Source organism: Phocoena sinus, chromosome 1 (genome assembly GCF_008692025.1).
Source record: "Phocoena sinus isolate mPhoSin1 chromosome 1, mPhoSin1.pri, whole genome shotgun sequence".
Taxonomy (NCBI): Eukaryota; Metazoa; Chordata; class Mammalia; order Artiodactyla; family Phocoenidae; genus Phocoena; species Phocoena sinus.
In genome coordinates, this window is record NC_045763.1 from 161,018,167 (window position 1) to 161,032,664 (window position 14,498).

General features: G+C 43.7%; 1 protein-coding gene and 1 pseudogene across 1 annotated transcript in view; one reads left to right on the top strand and one right to left on the bottom strand.

The window, feature by feature from the left end:
* The window catches only part of SMYD3 (SET and MYND domain containing 3), a 718,781-nt gene extending 713,268 nt beyond the window's left edge, over positions 1 to 5,513 (bottom strand). Inside the window, exon 1 of the mRNA XM_032648645.1 lies at positions 5,279 to 5,513. Within this exon, the coding sequence (XP_032504536.1) occupies positions 5,279 to 5,442 (164 nt within the window). The 5' untranslated portion in view covers positions 5,443 to 5,513. The remainder of the gene's footprint in view (positions 1 to 5,278) is intronic.
* Positions 5,514 to 6,273: 760 nt separating this feature from the next.
* LOC116741488 lies at positions 6,274 to 7,177 on the top strand (annotated as a pseudogene).
* Positions 7,178 to 14,498: the final 7,321 nt, after the last annotated feature.

Below are 14,498 nucleotides of genomic sequence, written 5' to 3' on the forward strand. Positions count from 1 at the left end.
ATCACACACTACTTCTAAAGCATATGTATGTCAAGTCACCCCATCCTCTGACCACTCCACCATCGCTCTGAGCACATCAGGTCCTCTAATCCATTGCTTCCACCACATTTCACTGTCCATCACCTTCCTCATGACCTCAGTCCCTAGCTTAGAAATATGGTCCATGATTACACTCTTCCTTGCCCACGACTTCAGCTTCCTGCTTCCTCTCTCCACCCATCATGGTAACCAGGCAGTCCTGGGTGAAACTGCCGACCACTGGGAGAAAAGAGCACTAGTCTGCTAACTGCTCTCACGGTAAATAAATGAACAAAAGTTTTAAGTGGACCCTTAGCACTTCCCAGCAACCCCGCTATATTTTCCTAAGCAATTCACTTTCCTCTCCTAGAAGAATATTTCACACCTTCTCCTCTCTGAGAATCTGTCACTCAGCAGCCGCCTCCCTAGTTGTCCTCAAGCCTTGCAGTCACTGCTGTTACTTTCTCAGGCACCTCTTCTTCCTACCCCAGTATAAGAAGGCATTCCCTCCTGCTTCCACCCCAGGTTCAGTCCTTGGCCAAGACGGATTACATCATCTCACCAGGGTTCTTTTTTTTGCCCTTTACTGCCTGATCATATTTACCCACACTGTAGCTCAAATGTAGTTGCTTTATTTCCTATAATTGATCTACTCTGTCTCATGAAAACAGGGCTGTTTTTCCTATAATTAATCCAAGCTTCCTCAAAAACACTCACCCTAGTAAATAGCCAGAAATGTAATATTTGCCAAATAATATCTCAGTCTCTTCCAGTTAATATTCAGACATTTAAGTTTAACTCCTTACCAGAGCTGGTTTCAACAGTCGCTTTCAGGTAAATATTTCTCCAAGTGGGGCTTATGGGACATCCTTACAGTGGCAAGACCTCAGATCTTGACGTCTCTATGGATCCTCACTGGTCTCTGCTACAAGGCAGTGATCAGGTCCTATGGCTGGACTGGTGCCATCTCACCTTTTGGGATGTCATGCTGCCTCCCACCTCTGGTCTCCATGTTCCTGACCTAGAGTCACACAGTCCTTTGTCATGATGTCTGCTGTTCCAGCAGGCCTCTAAGCTTGTCCACATCCCTGACGTGATATGAGAGCACTTCAGAATACCCTGCTAGCACAGACTCATGCAGCCGGCCACTTTCTCTTACCACTGCTATGCCCTAGCCCCCAGTGTTGGCACAGCAACAGCCTACACAGCTCTCAAGCTTACAAATAAGGAGCAGAGCCAAAGGTCTTCTACTTTTTTTTTTTTTTTTAAGGCCTTCTACTTTTGACTGACCCGTTAACCCATTTAATACCCTTACCCCAACCCCAGAACTTTGGCCAGACAAGGAAGGTCAGAACATATGTTTCTCACAATCTATTTTCCCCCCCCTCTATCCCCTGCTTCTCATAAACCACCAGGGCTGAAAAAAGATGGACTTTCCACTTCCAATTCATTCTCCTTCCTCCTGGGAGGCACTAAGCCTCATACTCGGCTTTAGTGATGGAAGAAATACCCTCTTTACCCTGCAGAAGAAACTATTATTAGAGTTTGCCATGGAAGCTCTTGATAATGGAAACTGCAGGCAACTTGGAACTTTAGAAAACCAAAAACAAACAAAGAATGATTTTAAATTCCCCAAAATATTATCCCTTCACAACTCTAACAGTTAGAATCACTTGTGTACTAGGTCCCAGAGATATAAAGATTAGACTTAGGTCACTAAAGTGGGGAGACCTACAAACAAAATAATTACAATGGAATTTTATGTGTTACATATACCAAAACAAACAGAAGACACAAATAACCCTGTCAATCTTCTCCAGCTCCATCAAATTAAAAATGGATAAGAAAAAGGATAATATAAATTATTTCAGGTCACAATTTCATTGTCATTTAATCTTTCTCCAATTTATATACCTCATTCTTTCCCACTGACAACACAAAAAACCAGGAGCCAATCCTTCATGAAAGGAAAAAAGCAAGAGAAGTCATAAAGCAGGTTTAAGTTTCTCTATTAATAAAAATAAATATGCAAGAACTAAAGCACTAATCAAAACAGCCCAAGGCCAAAGGAAATCAGGTAGAATCTTATAACAATAAATGATCTGGAGAGTAATGAAGTAATTACAATAAATACCTGTTCTTTTATTCTATTTTGGTCCCCCCCCCCCACTTCCCATGGAACTGTTGTTACTCGTTACAAACTAATATTTTCATTCCATTTCTTAATTCAAATGGAAGGCAGCAAAAGGACAAAAACAACCAGAGGAGAATTCTGCAAGATGTTCATACTACAAATTAAAAGCTTACTACATGCCAGGCACTGGAGTTTACAAAAATTGAAAGACATCTACTCTTAAGGACTTCACAACTAATAAGAAACAAATTTTACTTACAAGGTGATAAGGAACACAGAATTGTATCCCCCCATTGATGAGCATTCAATATTGGTAGAAAACTGCATAAGACAACGCACCAAAGTTTGATTTCTCTAACACTACCCTCAGGCTGCAGTGATTCCCAGCTAAGCACTTCAGAAACACAACCACTGAAGCAGAAGTGTTCAACAGAGCTCCTACTACTAGGAGCACTAGTTCAGCACCTGTGAACTATGTCCTAGCAATCCAAAATTAAGTGCAGGGCTTCCCTGGTGGCACAGTGGTTGAGAGTCCGCCTGCCGATGCAGGGGATGCAGGTTCGTGCCCCGGTCCGGGAGGATCCCACATGCCGTGGGGCGGCTGGGCCCGTGAGCCATGGCCGCTGAGCCTGCGCGTCCGGAGCCTGTGCTCCGCAACGGGAGAGGCTACAGCAATGAGAGGCCCACGTACCGCAAAAAAAAAAAAAAAAATCCATTTGTTTGTTTTAGTTTGTTTTGTTTGGATCCTTGGCATTTACTGATATTACCTTTCCTATGTTTATGTTTGCTGATTTCCCCATTATAATATGCATATGGTGGGAAGTAGAACCTGCCTCCTTTCTTAAAAGCCACGAAGGCCAACTACTCACCTTCTCAACTTCCCTTGTAGCTAGGATGCAGGCAGTGACCCAAGCTCAACCAATCCAAGACACCCACTGAGAACTTTGAATCAGAAGCTAATATCCGGAGTTCCCTGGTTGCCTAGTGGTTAGGATTCCGGGCTTCTACTGCCACGGCCTAGGTTCAGTCCCTGGTCGGGGAACTGAGATCCAGCAAGCCTTGCAGCACAGCCAAAAAAATTAAATAGAAAAAAAGAAAGAAAGAAAGAAAAAGCTAATATCACAAAGAAGCATGGGTGGGCTGGCAACTTTCCAGCAATAACCAGTTTCCCAAGCAGCAGTGGCGGCGGCAGTGGTGGCAAGAATAGCAGCAGCAGTAGGGTCCAGTGTCATAGTGCTGGCGATACATGCTGCAGAACCCAGTATTACCAGGCAGCGTCAGAAGGAACGTACTCTCCAGGTCCCAACCCCATCTACTTCTGAAGTGCAATTCTGACTGTGGAACTCCCCTGGTTCCTGCCCATTTTCAGAGCTGGGTTTCGTCTAGACTTTAAAAGGATGCCAAGAACTCCCCAAAACTCTTTCATTAAATTCCTTTTCTAGTTTAAATCGTTACAGTTCTTGTTAATAAGAAAAATAAGTGATAGCAGTAATGGAATTTTATTGGTAAATCAAGAAGTATGCCACATATAAAGGGCTGGGTTTGTGCAGTCTATTTGGAAAGTGGACAATTCCATGTTCCATGTGAACTAAAGTTCAGCTCTGATAATTCAATTAATAATCTGTCATCGTGTATTCATTCCAAAACTTTTCTATTCCAACTAGCTAAATAACTTGGCAGTCTGGTTTCATCTGCAAGATGATCCACATCTTCATCAATTAATGTTGTAAGACTTAAGAAAAAGCAAGTTCTCTGTTCTGGACTACATTCAAACTCTAGAAACACCTCCAAAGGATTTAACAGGATGAACATCCCAGCTTTCTCTCTAATTTGCTTGAATGAGAATCAAAGGTCTATAACTTTCAATGTTGAAGCCTTCAGCATTTCATTTCTTGAAAGGAATGAATTGTTTTCAACCACACAGTTTACAAAAGCTTCAAGGTGTTCACTCCTCAAAGAATTTTTGTTGTTGTTGCTGTTATCATTACTTCAGGAAGCAACAAATACAATTAAGCAACTTTAAAATATGAAAATAAATTCCTCAATTATGAACCAAATAAGGACAAAGTAATACTAATGGTCAAGCTACTGATTTGAGCTTTGCACTTACCCCCTCACCTCCATCCACCCCAATCCCAGACTAATAGGTCTGGAAGAGCAGTCATGGAAAAAAATCATCTCAGCCATCTAAAACAGAACTCTTCTCCTTGACATATAATAGGAGCTCAAGAACAATTGTTGCTTGAATACAATTCCTATGACTGCGCATACATATTACACATTTCCATAAACTGCTCTCCCATAGCACTTTACATTGACCCAGTGCTTACAGGCTTACAAAATACTTTCACATGAATTCTTGCATCTAGATAGGTGGTTAAGAGTTAGACCTGCCTGCAGTCATTAAATGCAAAGCACACGATGGAACCTCAGTAACTTATGCTCCTACAGCACAGTACTGCATCTCTATTTCAGCCCTTCTGATACATTGTAATTAATTATCTCGCTCACTTATCTGCTCCTTAAGGATTCTTAAGGACGTCCCGTTCATCTTTGTATCCCCAGGCCAAACAAAACCTGGACCACAGGAAGTGCTCCGTGAACACCAAGATTCTTCTGCGTCCTGCGAGCCCCGCACTTTCTTGGCGAGGCCTCGGCTGTCAGCCTGACTTACACCATCCGTTCTCCCACTCACCCCCACCTCCGCCAACTGTGATTTCCACAACGGCACCAATGAAGCTTATCGCCTGAGACACAGACTTTTTTGTTCCGCAGCAAAACTACCCACTGCCCAACGTTTCCCCTTAAGTCTGCCCACCGGCTCTCTCCAGTTAATACTACGGCGGGGTGGGGTGGTAGCGGGTCCAGCTGGGGCTGCGTCTGGGGTCCCTCCAACCCCCGCCGCGGCAGCCCAGGGGACGGCCAAGCGGAGTCTGTCAGCTGCGAGGCGCCCCCGGGAGCCTCTCATATGGGGAAGTGCGGGGCTGGGCATCTGGGCAGCACCGGCGAGACCTTGTGCAGCCACAGCCAGGGGGAGTCCCGGGGAGGGCTGCCCCCCTCCGCCACTCCCTCAGCACCCCGGACCCCTCACTGCTCTGGACTCAGGTGGGCGAGGGAGGTACGTACCCGAGGAGGCAGCGGTCGCAGACGACACCACGACTCCCCTTGCACACCGTGTACGCCAAAGGATCCGAGCGGAAAAGCAGCTCTCCGGGGCGCAGCGGCGCCAACGCACGCAGCCCGTTTCCCCTGTCGGCGGTGCTGAACTTTTCCACCTTCGACGCCTCCATCCTCGCAGAGCTCCCGCACCTCAGGCGTCCGCCGCGTTTTGCAGCTGGCGTCTCGCTGGCTGCCGGGAGCCGGGCGCCTGCGCCTTGCGCTCACGTACCCCGAGGGGCGGGGCGGGCGCGACGGAGCCTCTGAGCATGCCCAGATGGAGTCTCGAGGTTGGTCCCGCTGGTTGGGGTGAGGGCGTTGCTGGCCTTCCCACCTGCCCTCCCAACCTTTCGGACCCGAGGCAGTTTCGCGAGGAGAGGCGGTGTTTTTCCCCTCCAACATTTTATTAGGATAATTTTAGTGCAGACGGGAAGTTGAGAGCACAGTGCAGGGAACACCTGTATACCCTCCACCTAGATCAAACAATTCTTACCATTTTGCGGTTTCTGCTCATTTTCTCCCAGTATGGATGTACGTATGTGTGTATGTACGTGTGTGTGTTTATAAAAGTTGTTGAGGGCTTCCCTGGTGGCGCAGTGGTTGAGAGTCCGCCTGCCGATGCAGGAGACACTGGTTCATGCCCCGGTCCGGGAGGATCCCATATGCCGCGGAGCGGCTGGGCCCGTAAGCCATGGCCGCTGAGCCTACGCGTCCGGAGCGTATGCTCCGCAACGGAGAGGCCACAAAAGTGAGAGGCCCGCGTACCGAAAAAAAAAAAAGTTGTTGAACCGCTTGAAAGTTGTTGTGTTGAACCATTTGAGTTGCAGACATCATAACGTTTCATAACTAATACTTTACATCATGACATGTCATAATTAAATACTGTAGCATGCGTTTCCACAGAATAAGAACAATATGCTATGAAACTACAACGGACAGGAACTGGACGCCAGAGCGGCGGCGCCATGAAGTCCCTCCCCCGCCTGCTGCTGCTTCTCCTGCTGCTGTTCCCTGCCAGCCTCTTGCTCCGAGGAGATCCTGGAGGCTCATTGGCAGTGACTTGAGGTCTTACCGAAGATGAAGAAAACAGTGGAAGATTCTATAAATGAAGACGAAGACGATGAAGCAGAGGTGGAAGATGATGAACCCACATATTTGGCCGAAGATAAAGAGGAAAAAGATGTATCTGGTGAACCTGAAGCTTCACTGAGTGCAGATACAACCATCCTGTTTGTGAAAGGAGAGTTTCCAGCAGAGAACATTGTGAAGTTCCTGGTAGGCTTTACAGACCAGATTTTATTGTTGAATCTCTAGACACCTCATTCCGTTATCTTCAGGACTACCAGTTTTACATCCAGAATTTCACAGCTCTTCCTCTGAACACTGTAGTGCCGCTCCAGAGGCAGGCAGTTTTTGAGTACTCCTTCATTCCTGCTGAGCCCGTGGGTGGAAGGCCCTTTGGTCTGGTCTGAACTACAAAGATTTGAACGGCAACATTTTCCAAGATGCTGTCTTCTATCAAACAGTTACAATTATTGAGACAAAAGATGGGTTAGATGGAGAAACAATCTTCAGGTATATGTTCCTTACTGGTCTTGGGCTCTGTGTGGTTGTTGGCCTTCATCAGCTCCTAGAATCTAGAAAGCACAAGAGACCCGTACAGAGGTAGAGATGGGTAGGTCAAGTCAGAATGATGTTGGCATGAGCTGGATTCCTCAGGAAACTTTGAATCAAATCAATAAAGCTTCACCAAGAAGGTTGCCCAGGAGACAGGCAAATCAGTGGGATCTGATGAGTAAATCTTCCTTTGTGCAACAGTTCGGTCTTTACTTAACCTGCACTAGTGTTTTTCAACATGATGGGAATTAGTGCAGAGAAGCCCTATCACCATAGAAAGCAACTACTACTTATGTGTGGACTGAGCAATCAGAGTCAATAATATTGCTGAAAATCCACTGCATTTATTTTTCTAAAGTAACAAATCTGGGGAATTCCCTGGTGATCCAGTGGTTAAGACTCCACACTTCCACTGCAGGGGACACAGGTTCCATCCCTCCTCGGGGAACTAAGATCCTGTATGTCACGTGGTGCATCCAAAAAATAAATAAAGTAACAAATTTGAGGGTTTTTTAACCATTAAAATCTATGTGTGTGCGTGTGAGCAGTTGGTCTTACCAGAATCATAGTTAACTACCTGAAGCATGCCTTTAGAATACTAAATATAATGCTATTGTCTCTTCCTTTTGGATGTTTTCTGACATTTTCCCCCAAAACTCAATATTTGCCCAATATGATTATAGACATCCTGCCTTGGACTGTTTTTAAAGAAAACAATGTTTTTTCCTTAGAATAGCTCAAATCCCAATTGATGGCACACTTTGCATGTTGTTGCTGTTTTACAACTAGTATTCTAAAAGTACAAGCAGGAGTAGCTGCTTTTTAGCAATAGAAGTGGTTTGGTATTTTGCTACTGTTTACTATAATGCGTACCTTCAGAAACCTTCCCAAATGAGTTCAAGGAATTTGGGGATCTCTAGCACCAAAACTGGGAAACATGAAAATTCTGGGTTTGATATATAAAACCAACTTCTCTCTTTTAAAAAGAAAAGGGCTTCCCTGGTGGTGCAGTGGTTAAGAATCCGCCTGCCACCGCAGGCAACACGGGTTTGAGCCCTGGTCCGGGAAGATCCCACATGCCACGGAGCAACTAAGCCCACGTACCACCACTACCGAGCCTGTGCTCTAGAGCCCATGGGACACAACTACTGAAGCCCACACACCTAGAGCCCGTGCTCCCCAACAAGAGAAGCCACTGCAATGAGAAGCCCTCTCACTGCAACGAGGACTCAACACAGCCAAAAATAAGTAAATTTTTCAAATAAATAAAACAAAGGGAGGGAGGCAGGAGGGAGGATGTAGGGAGGGACAGAGGGAAGCAAGGGAAAATGGTACGTTTGTGGAAAGTGAGTTGTCCATTGTTCTATTTCTGACCCAAGAGATAGCTCTAGAATGATTTTAGACCACTCTTTTTTTTTTAATAGGTCTTTATTGGAGTATAATTGCTTCACAATACTGTGTTAGTTTCTGCTGTATAACAAAGTGCATCAGCCATATGCATACATATGTCCCCATATCCCCTCCCTCTTGAGCCTCCCTCCCACCCTCCCTATCCCACCCCTCTAGGTGGTCACAAAGCAGCGAGCTGATCTCCCTGTGCTATGCTGCTGCTTCCCACTAGCTATTTTACATTCGGTACTGTATATATGTCAATGCTACTCTCACTTCGCCCCAGCTTCCCCCTCCCACCCTGTGTCCTCAGGTCCATTCTCTATGTCTAAGGTACATTTCTCTTATAATTAGTGATGTTGAGCCTTGAGCTTCTTTTCACGTGCCTCGTGGCCATCTGTATGTCTTCCTTGGTGAAATGTCTATTTAGGTCTTCTGCCTATTTTTTAACTGGATTGTTTGTGGTTTTTTTGATATTGAGCTCCATGAGCTGTTTGTATATTTTGGAGATTAATCCTTTGCCTGTTTTCTCATTTGCAGATATTTTCTCCCATTCTGAGGGTTGTATTTTTGTCTTGTTTATGGTTTCCTTTGTTGTGCAAAAGATTTTAAGTCCCATTTCTTTATTTTTGTTTTTATTTCCATTACTCTAGTGTTTTGTTTTTGAAGAGATCATTTTTCTCTCCTTAATAGAAGCATCTTGCTTAAGAAAAGTTGCCTTGGTCTACAGACTATTAGTCTACTAACTAATCCTAATCTGTGAAAGAATTGGATAATTGTTGATGGCTAACCAATTGCTCTTTATCTAACCTTTGGGGTATTTTGGTTGTTGATTTTTTTTTTTGAGTTCATCTGAAGAACTCCAAAATTTTAAGCACTTAAGATCTCAGAGTCAAAATTAATTGGACTTCATAAAATTCCTCTTAGTTACCCTTGCCCTAGGTAGTAAATAAATTTGGCATTATTGACAGACTGGATATGTAGTACAGTAAAGTAGTATGAACAAATAAGAGGCTTTTCCCGTCTGTCTTTAAGCCATATTCTCCCACACATATTTTGTAAGGAAATGGTAAATGAAAAAATTTAAAATAAAATTTTAAAATATTTATTTATTTACTTCTTTGCATTGGGTCTTAGTTGTGACGTGACAGCCCTCTAGTTGTGGCACTCGGGCTCCAGAGCACACAGGCTCAGTAGTTGCAGCGCACGGGCTTGGTTGCCCTGTGGCATGTGAGATCTTAGTTCCCTGACCAAGGATCCAAACCCTGTCCCCTGCATTGGAAGGCAGATTCTTAACCACTGGATCACCAGGGAAGTCCCAGTAAGTGAAATTTTAGTAGCTGTTTAGTTCCTGATCTGTCTTCATTATATTGAACTGACCCCTTTTTATTATAATCCCCAGCTGCACCCACGCCCATGCAAAAAACAAGAAAACAGAACACAAATGAAAAATCTTTCCAAGTTGCTTAAGTATTTAAACATCTGAGCCAAAGCTGATGACAATAAAACAAGTTACTGTATAGCTGTTAATCACTTTGCAAGTAGGACCAAGCACTAAGGTGTCAAATTAACTATATTGACAATGCTGAGCTATAAACTTTCTATACCTGTAAAAAAAAATAACAAAAACTACAATATCATCACATCTAAGAAAATTACTCTATAATGACAAGCAAAAAACATATTCACTTTAAGATGGCTTTGGTAACTTTTTCTTAAAAAACTGGGATTGCATTTTCTTTTTCATGACATTGACTCTTTCAAGATTCCAATCTAACAGCCACTATGGAGAACAGTATGGAGGTTCCTTAAAAAACTAAAAATAGAATTACCGTATGACCCAGCAATCCCACTACTGGGCATATACCCAGAGAAAACCATAATTCAAAAAGACACAGGCACCCCAATGTTCATTGCAGCACTATTTACAATAGCCAGGTCATGGAAGCAACCTAAATGCCCATCGACAGATGAATGGATAAAGAAGATGTGGTACATATATACAATGGACTATTACTCAGCCATAAAAAGGAAGGAAATTGGGTCATTTGTAGAGACGTGGATGAATCTAGAGACTGTCATACAGAGTGAAGTAAGTCAGAAAGAGAAAAACAAATATCGCATATTAACTCATATATGTGGAACCTAGAAAAATAGTACAGATGAACCAGTTTGCAGGGCAGAAATTGAGATACAGAAGTAGAGAACAGGGGCTTCCCTGGTGGCGCAGTGGTAGAGAGTCCGCCTGCCGATACAGGGGACATGGGTTCGTGCCCCGGTCTGGGAAGATCCCACATGCCACGGAGCGGCTGGGCCTGTGAGCCATGGCCGCTGAACCTGTGTGTCCGGAGCCTGTGCTCCGCAACGGGAGAGGCCACAACAGTGAGAGACCCGCGTACCGCGAAAAAAAAAAAAAAGAAGTAGAGAACAAACATATGGACACCAAGTCGGGAGAAGCAGCGGTGGGTGGGAGTGGTGGTCGGATGAAGTGGGAGATTGGGATTGACATGTATACACTGATGTGTATAAAATGGATGACTAATAAGAACCTGGTGCATAAAAAAATAAAATAAAATAAAATTCTAAAAAGAAAGATTCCAAGCTAGGATTCTTGTTAAAATGTTCAACATTCTGTATTTGCCTATTGTTTTCTCCTAGTGCCATTTCACTTGTTCCGCTATTCCCTGTATTTCCTGTAAACTTCAGACTAGATCTAGATGTTAGAAACTAGAGGTTTGATTTGATTCAAGTTAAGTGTTTTTTAGTAAGAACACACTACAAATTATATATTGTTCACTTCTTAGTGCATCACATCATATCAGAGTGTGCATAATATCAGGTTGTCCATTAATAGAACTAAGTTTGATCACTTGGTAAAAGTGGCGGCTGCTAAAACTCTTCATTGTAAAGGTACATCTTACCTTGGCAATTGGTAAGTAATCCATGCGGTGATATTCCTGCACTGTAAGAATAGCCTGACTTTCACAACCTGGAGAGGCAAACTTCTGGCACTTCCTGAAATAATCTAGAAGTGGCTGTGCTGTAGTGGAAAGAGCAGTGAGTGAGGATTTCAAAGACATGGATTTGAGTCCTAGTTCTGCTGTGTGACCTTCAGCAAATTTTCCAAGCCTGTTTATTAACTGTATAATGAAGATAATACCTTACAAAGTGATGAGAATAAATCCTATGAAAGTATTCTGAGAAATCTTTAATTCACCTTACAAATGTAAGGAATCATTATTCTGAGTTAAAGCTTTTATGTCTGTAGGGATAGGATAATGCCTGAGCACTCACCAGCACTACTAGTATAATCATCTCATACCACTGCTTAGCATTAAGCATTGTACATCGAAGGAGTTCAGAAACCATTTCCTGAACAAAATAACACGTCCTAAGGAGTTCCAGAGAACCAGGGGCTAATTCTACCATAGAATATTCCCAATTACTAGAGCATGTGAAAAGAATTCTCCAGGGGAACATTAGGCTGGGATCCATTCTCAGAGACGGGATGACCTAGTCTTTCCTATCCTGGGATGTGCTTCCAGCTACCTGGACATGATCCCATTTCCTGTAATGTATGTCTTGTTCCCAAGACCCAGAAAGTCAACCGCCTCAGATCTTAGAGGAATGTCCTAGTCTGTGCATATATATGTTTCTCATTTCCCACTGGTTGGAACTTGGATGCAGGGCTAGTGGTGAGCCATCACCCACCATAAACAAAAAGGCAATATCCCAGAAAATGATGGAACGAGAAAGGAAGAGCCCTACACCCCTGACTGTTCACCTGGTTGGACATTTCCATGGGAGAGACAGCTTGGTTAAATAACCCTTATTTTGGTCTGTGTTAAAGAAACAAAACCAATGTCATCATCTTTAGCCTCTTTCATAGCTAAAGTGCAATACCTGGGCTCTGCCCATCTGGCCTTCCCACTGCAGAGTTATGGAGGCCTTGGGGAGCTCTGGCTGCTAGCAACTACTTTGAAGTGCACCAAAAATAAGATGGATTAATGGATAAATAAAGAAATGGGTAAATATATAGATATGTAGAAAAGCCAGTATAATACAGTAAGTCCCCCACACACGAACGAGTTCTGTTCCAAGAGAACGTTCGTAAGTCCAATTTGTTCGTTAAGTCCAACAAAGCTAGCCTAGGTACCCAATTAACACAATCAGCTATATACTACTGCACTCTAATAGGTTTATAAAACTTTCCACACAAATAGTACATAAAAAACAAACAAAAAATAAAACATTTTTAATCTTACAGTACAGTACCTTGAAAAGTACAGTAGTACAGTCCAACAGCTGGCATACAGGGGCTGGCATTGAGTGAACAGGCAAGGAGAGTTACTGACTGGAGGAGGGAGGGGAGGTGGGAGATGGTAGAGCTGAAGGATCGTCAGCCATAGGAGATGGAGGGCGAGCTGCAATTTCACTCACGCCTGGTGTTGATGGCACAGGTTCTGGTTCCTTGCTGGATTCAATTCTATCTACCCTCTTGAAAAAACGATCCAGTGATGTCTGGGTAGTAGCTCTATTTTCTCATCATAGATGACATGGTAGAACTGCATTGCATTCTGAACTGCTGCAAACTTCGTGTACCTTTCTACTTTTGGGTCCTGTGTGTCAAAAGCTAACAGTGCCTCCTCAGATAAAGAAGATCCCCTTGCCATTTCCTGCATCCTGAATCTCATCAGTTCTTCAGTTACTTCTTCCTCTTGTCTCTCTTCGTCCTTTCTCTGGGCCTCCAATTCCACCAGGTCTTTATTAGTAAGCTCCTCGTGTTGCACAGCAAGGAGTTCAATGCAGTCATCCTCTTGCAGATCTAGCTCCAGCTTCTTGCTGAGGGTCGCTAAGTTGCTGAAGACCTCTTTGGACTCCTCATTCACCTTCTCAAATCCATAAAAATTGTGAACAAACTTTGAGCAAAGGTTCTTCCAAACCCCATTTATGGTGACAGCTGTAACCTCACTTCAAACAATGTCAACGTTTTTTATGGTCTCGTAGATGTTACAGTCCTTCCAAAGTTGTTGCAAGGTTGTTCCTGATTCGTCACTCACCTTTACTGCCTGACAAAAAGTGTGACTTAAATAATATTTCCTTGGACTTGAGGACATGAGGAGGGGGAAGGGTAAGCTGGGAAGAAGTGAGAGAGTAGCATGGACATATATACACCATCAATTGTAGAATGGATGGCTGGTGGGGGGCAGCCACATGGCACGGGGAGATCAGCTCGGTGCTTTGTGAATGTCTAGAGGGGTGGGATAGGGAGGGTGGGAGGGAGACGCAAGAGGGAGGAGATATGGGGATATGTATATATGTATAGCTGACTCACTTTGTTATAAAGCAGAAACTAACGCACCATTGTGGGGCAGTTGTACTCCAATAAAGATGTGGAAAAAAAAAAAAAAACACCCAAGGTCAGCAGAAAAAAAACTTCTTTAATAAATAAATAATTTTTTTCTTTAATAGATCTTTATTGGAGTATAATTGCTTCACAATACTGTGTTAGTTTCTGTTGCACAACAAAGCGGATCAGCCATGTGCATACACTATAACTCCCTGGCCCATAGGTTGGATGAGCAACATAGTATTCAGTGGCAGGTGCACTACTTTGATGTTGGGATTAAAGTTGTCTGTGAATGCGGCGTGGCCCGGAGCACTGTCCAGCAGCAACAGAATGTTGAATGGGACATCCTTCTCCAAGCAATATTTCTCTACCTCCAGGATAAAGTGGTGGAAAAACCAGTCCTGGAATATAGCCTGTGTAACCCAGGCTTTGGGGTAACTCTTCCACACAACGGGAAGAGAGCCCTTGGCTATGTTTTTAAGGGCTCTTGGGTCCTCTGAATGATAAACTAAGAGAGGCTTCAGCTTCATGTCGCGAAAAGCATTGCCACCAAACAACAGAGTTAGTCTAACCTTTGCTGCTGTATAGCCTGATATCAACTTTTCCTCCGTACTTATGTAACTTCGGTCTGGCATCCTCTTCCAGTACAGTCCTGTCTCATCCACATTAAAAACCTGTTCGGGTAAATACGTGTCTACATCAACAGTTTCTCGAAGTGCTTTAGGAAATTCCTGGGCTGCTACCATATCCGCACTTGCTGCCTCACCACTTACTTTTACATTGTGAAGGTTGGCTCTAGCCTTGAACCAATGAAATCAGCCACGGCTGGCATTA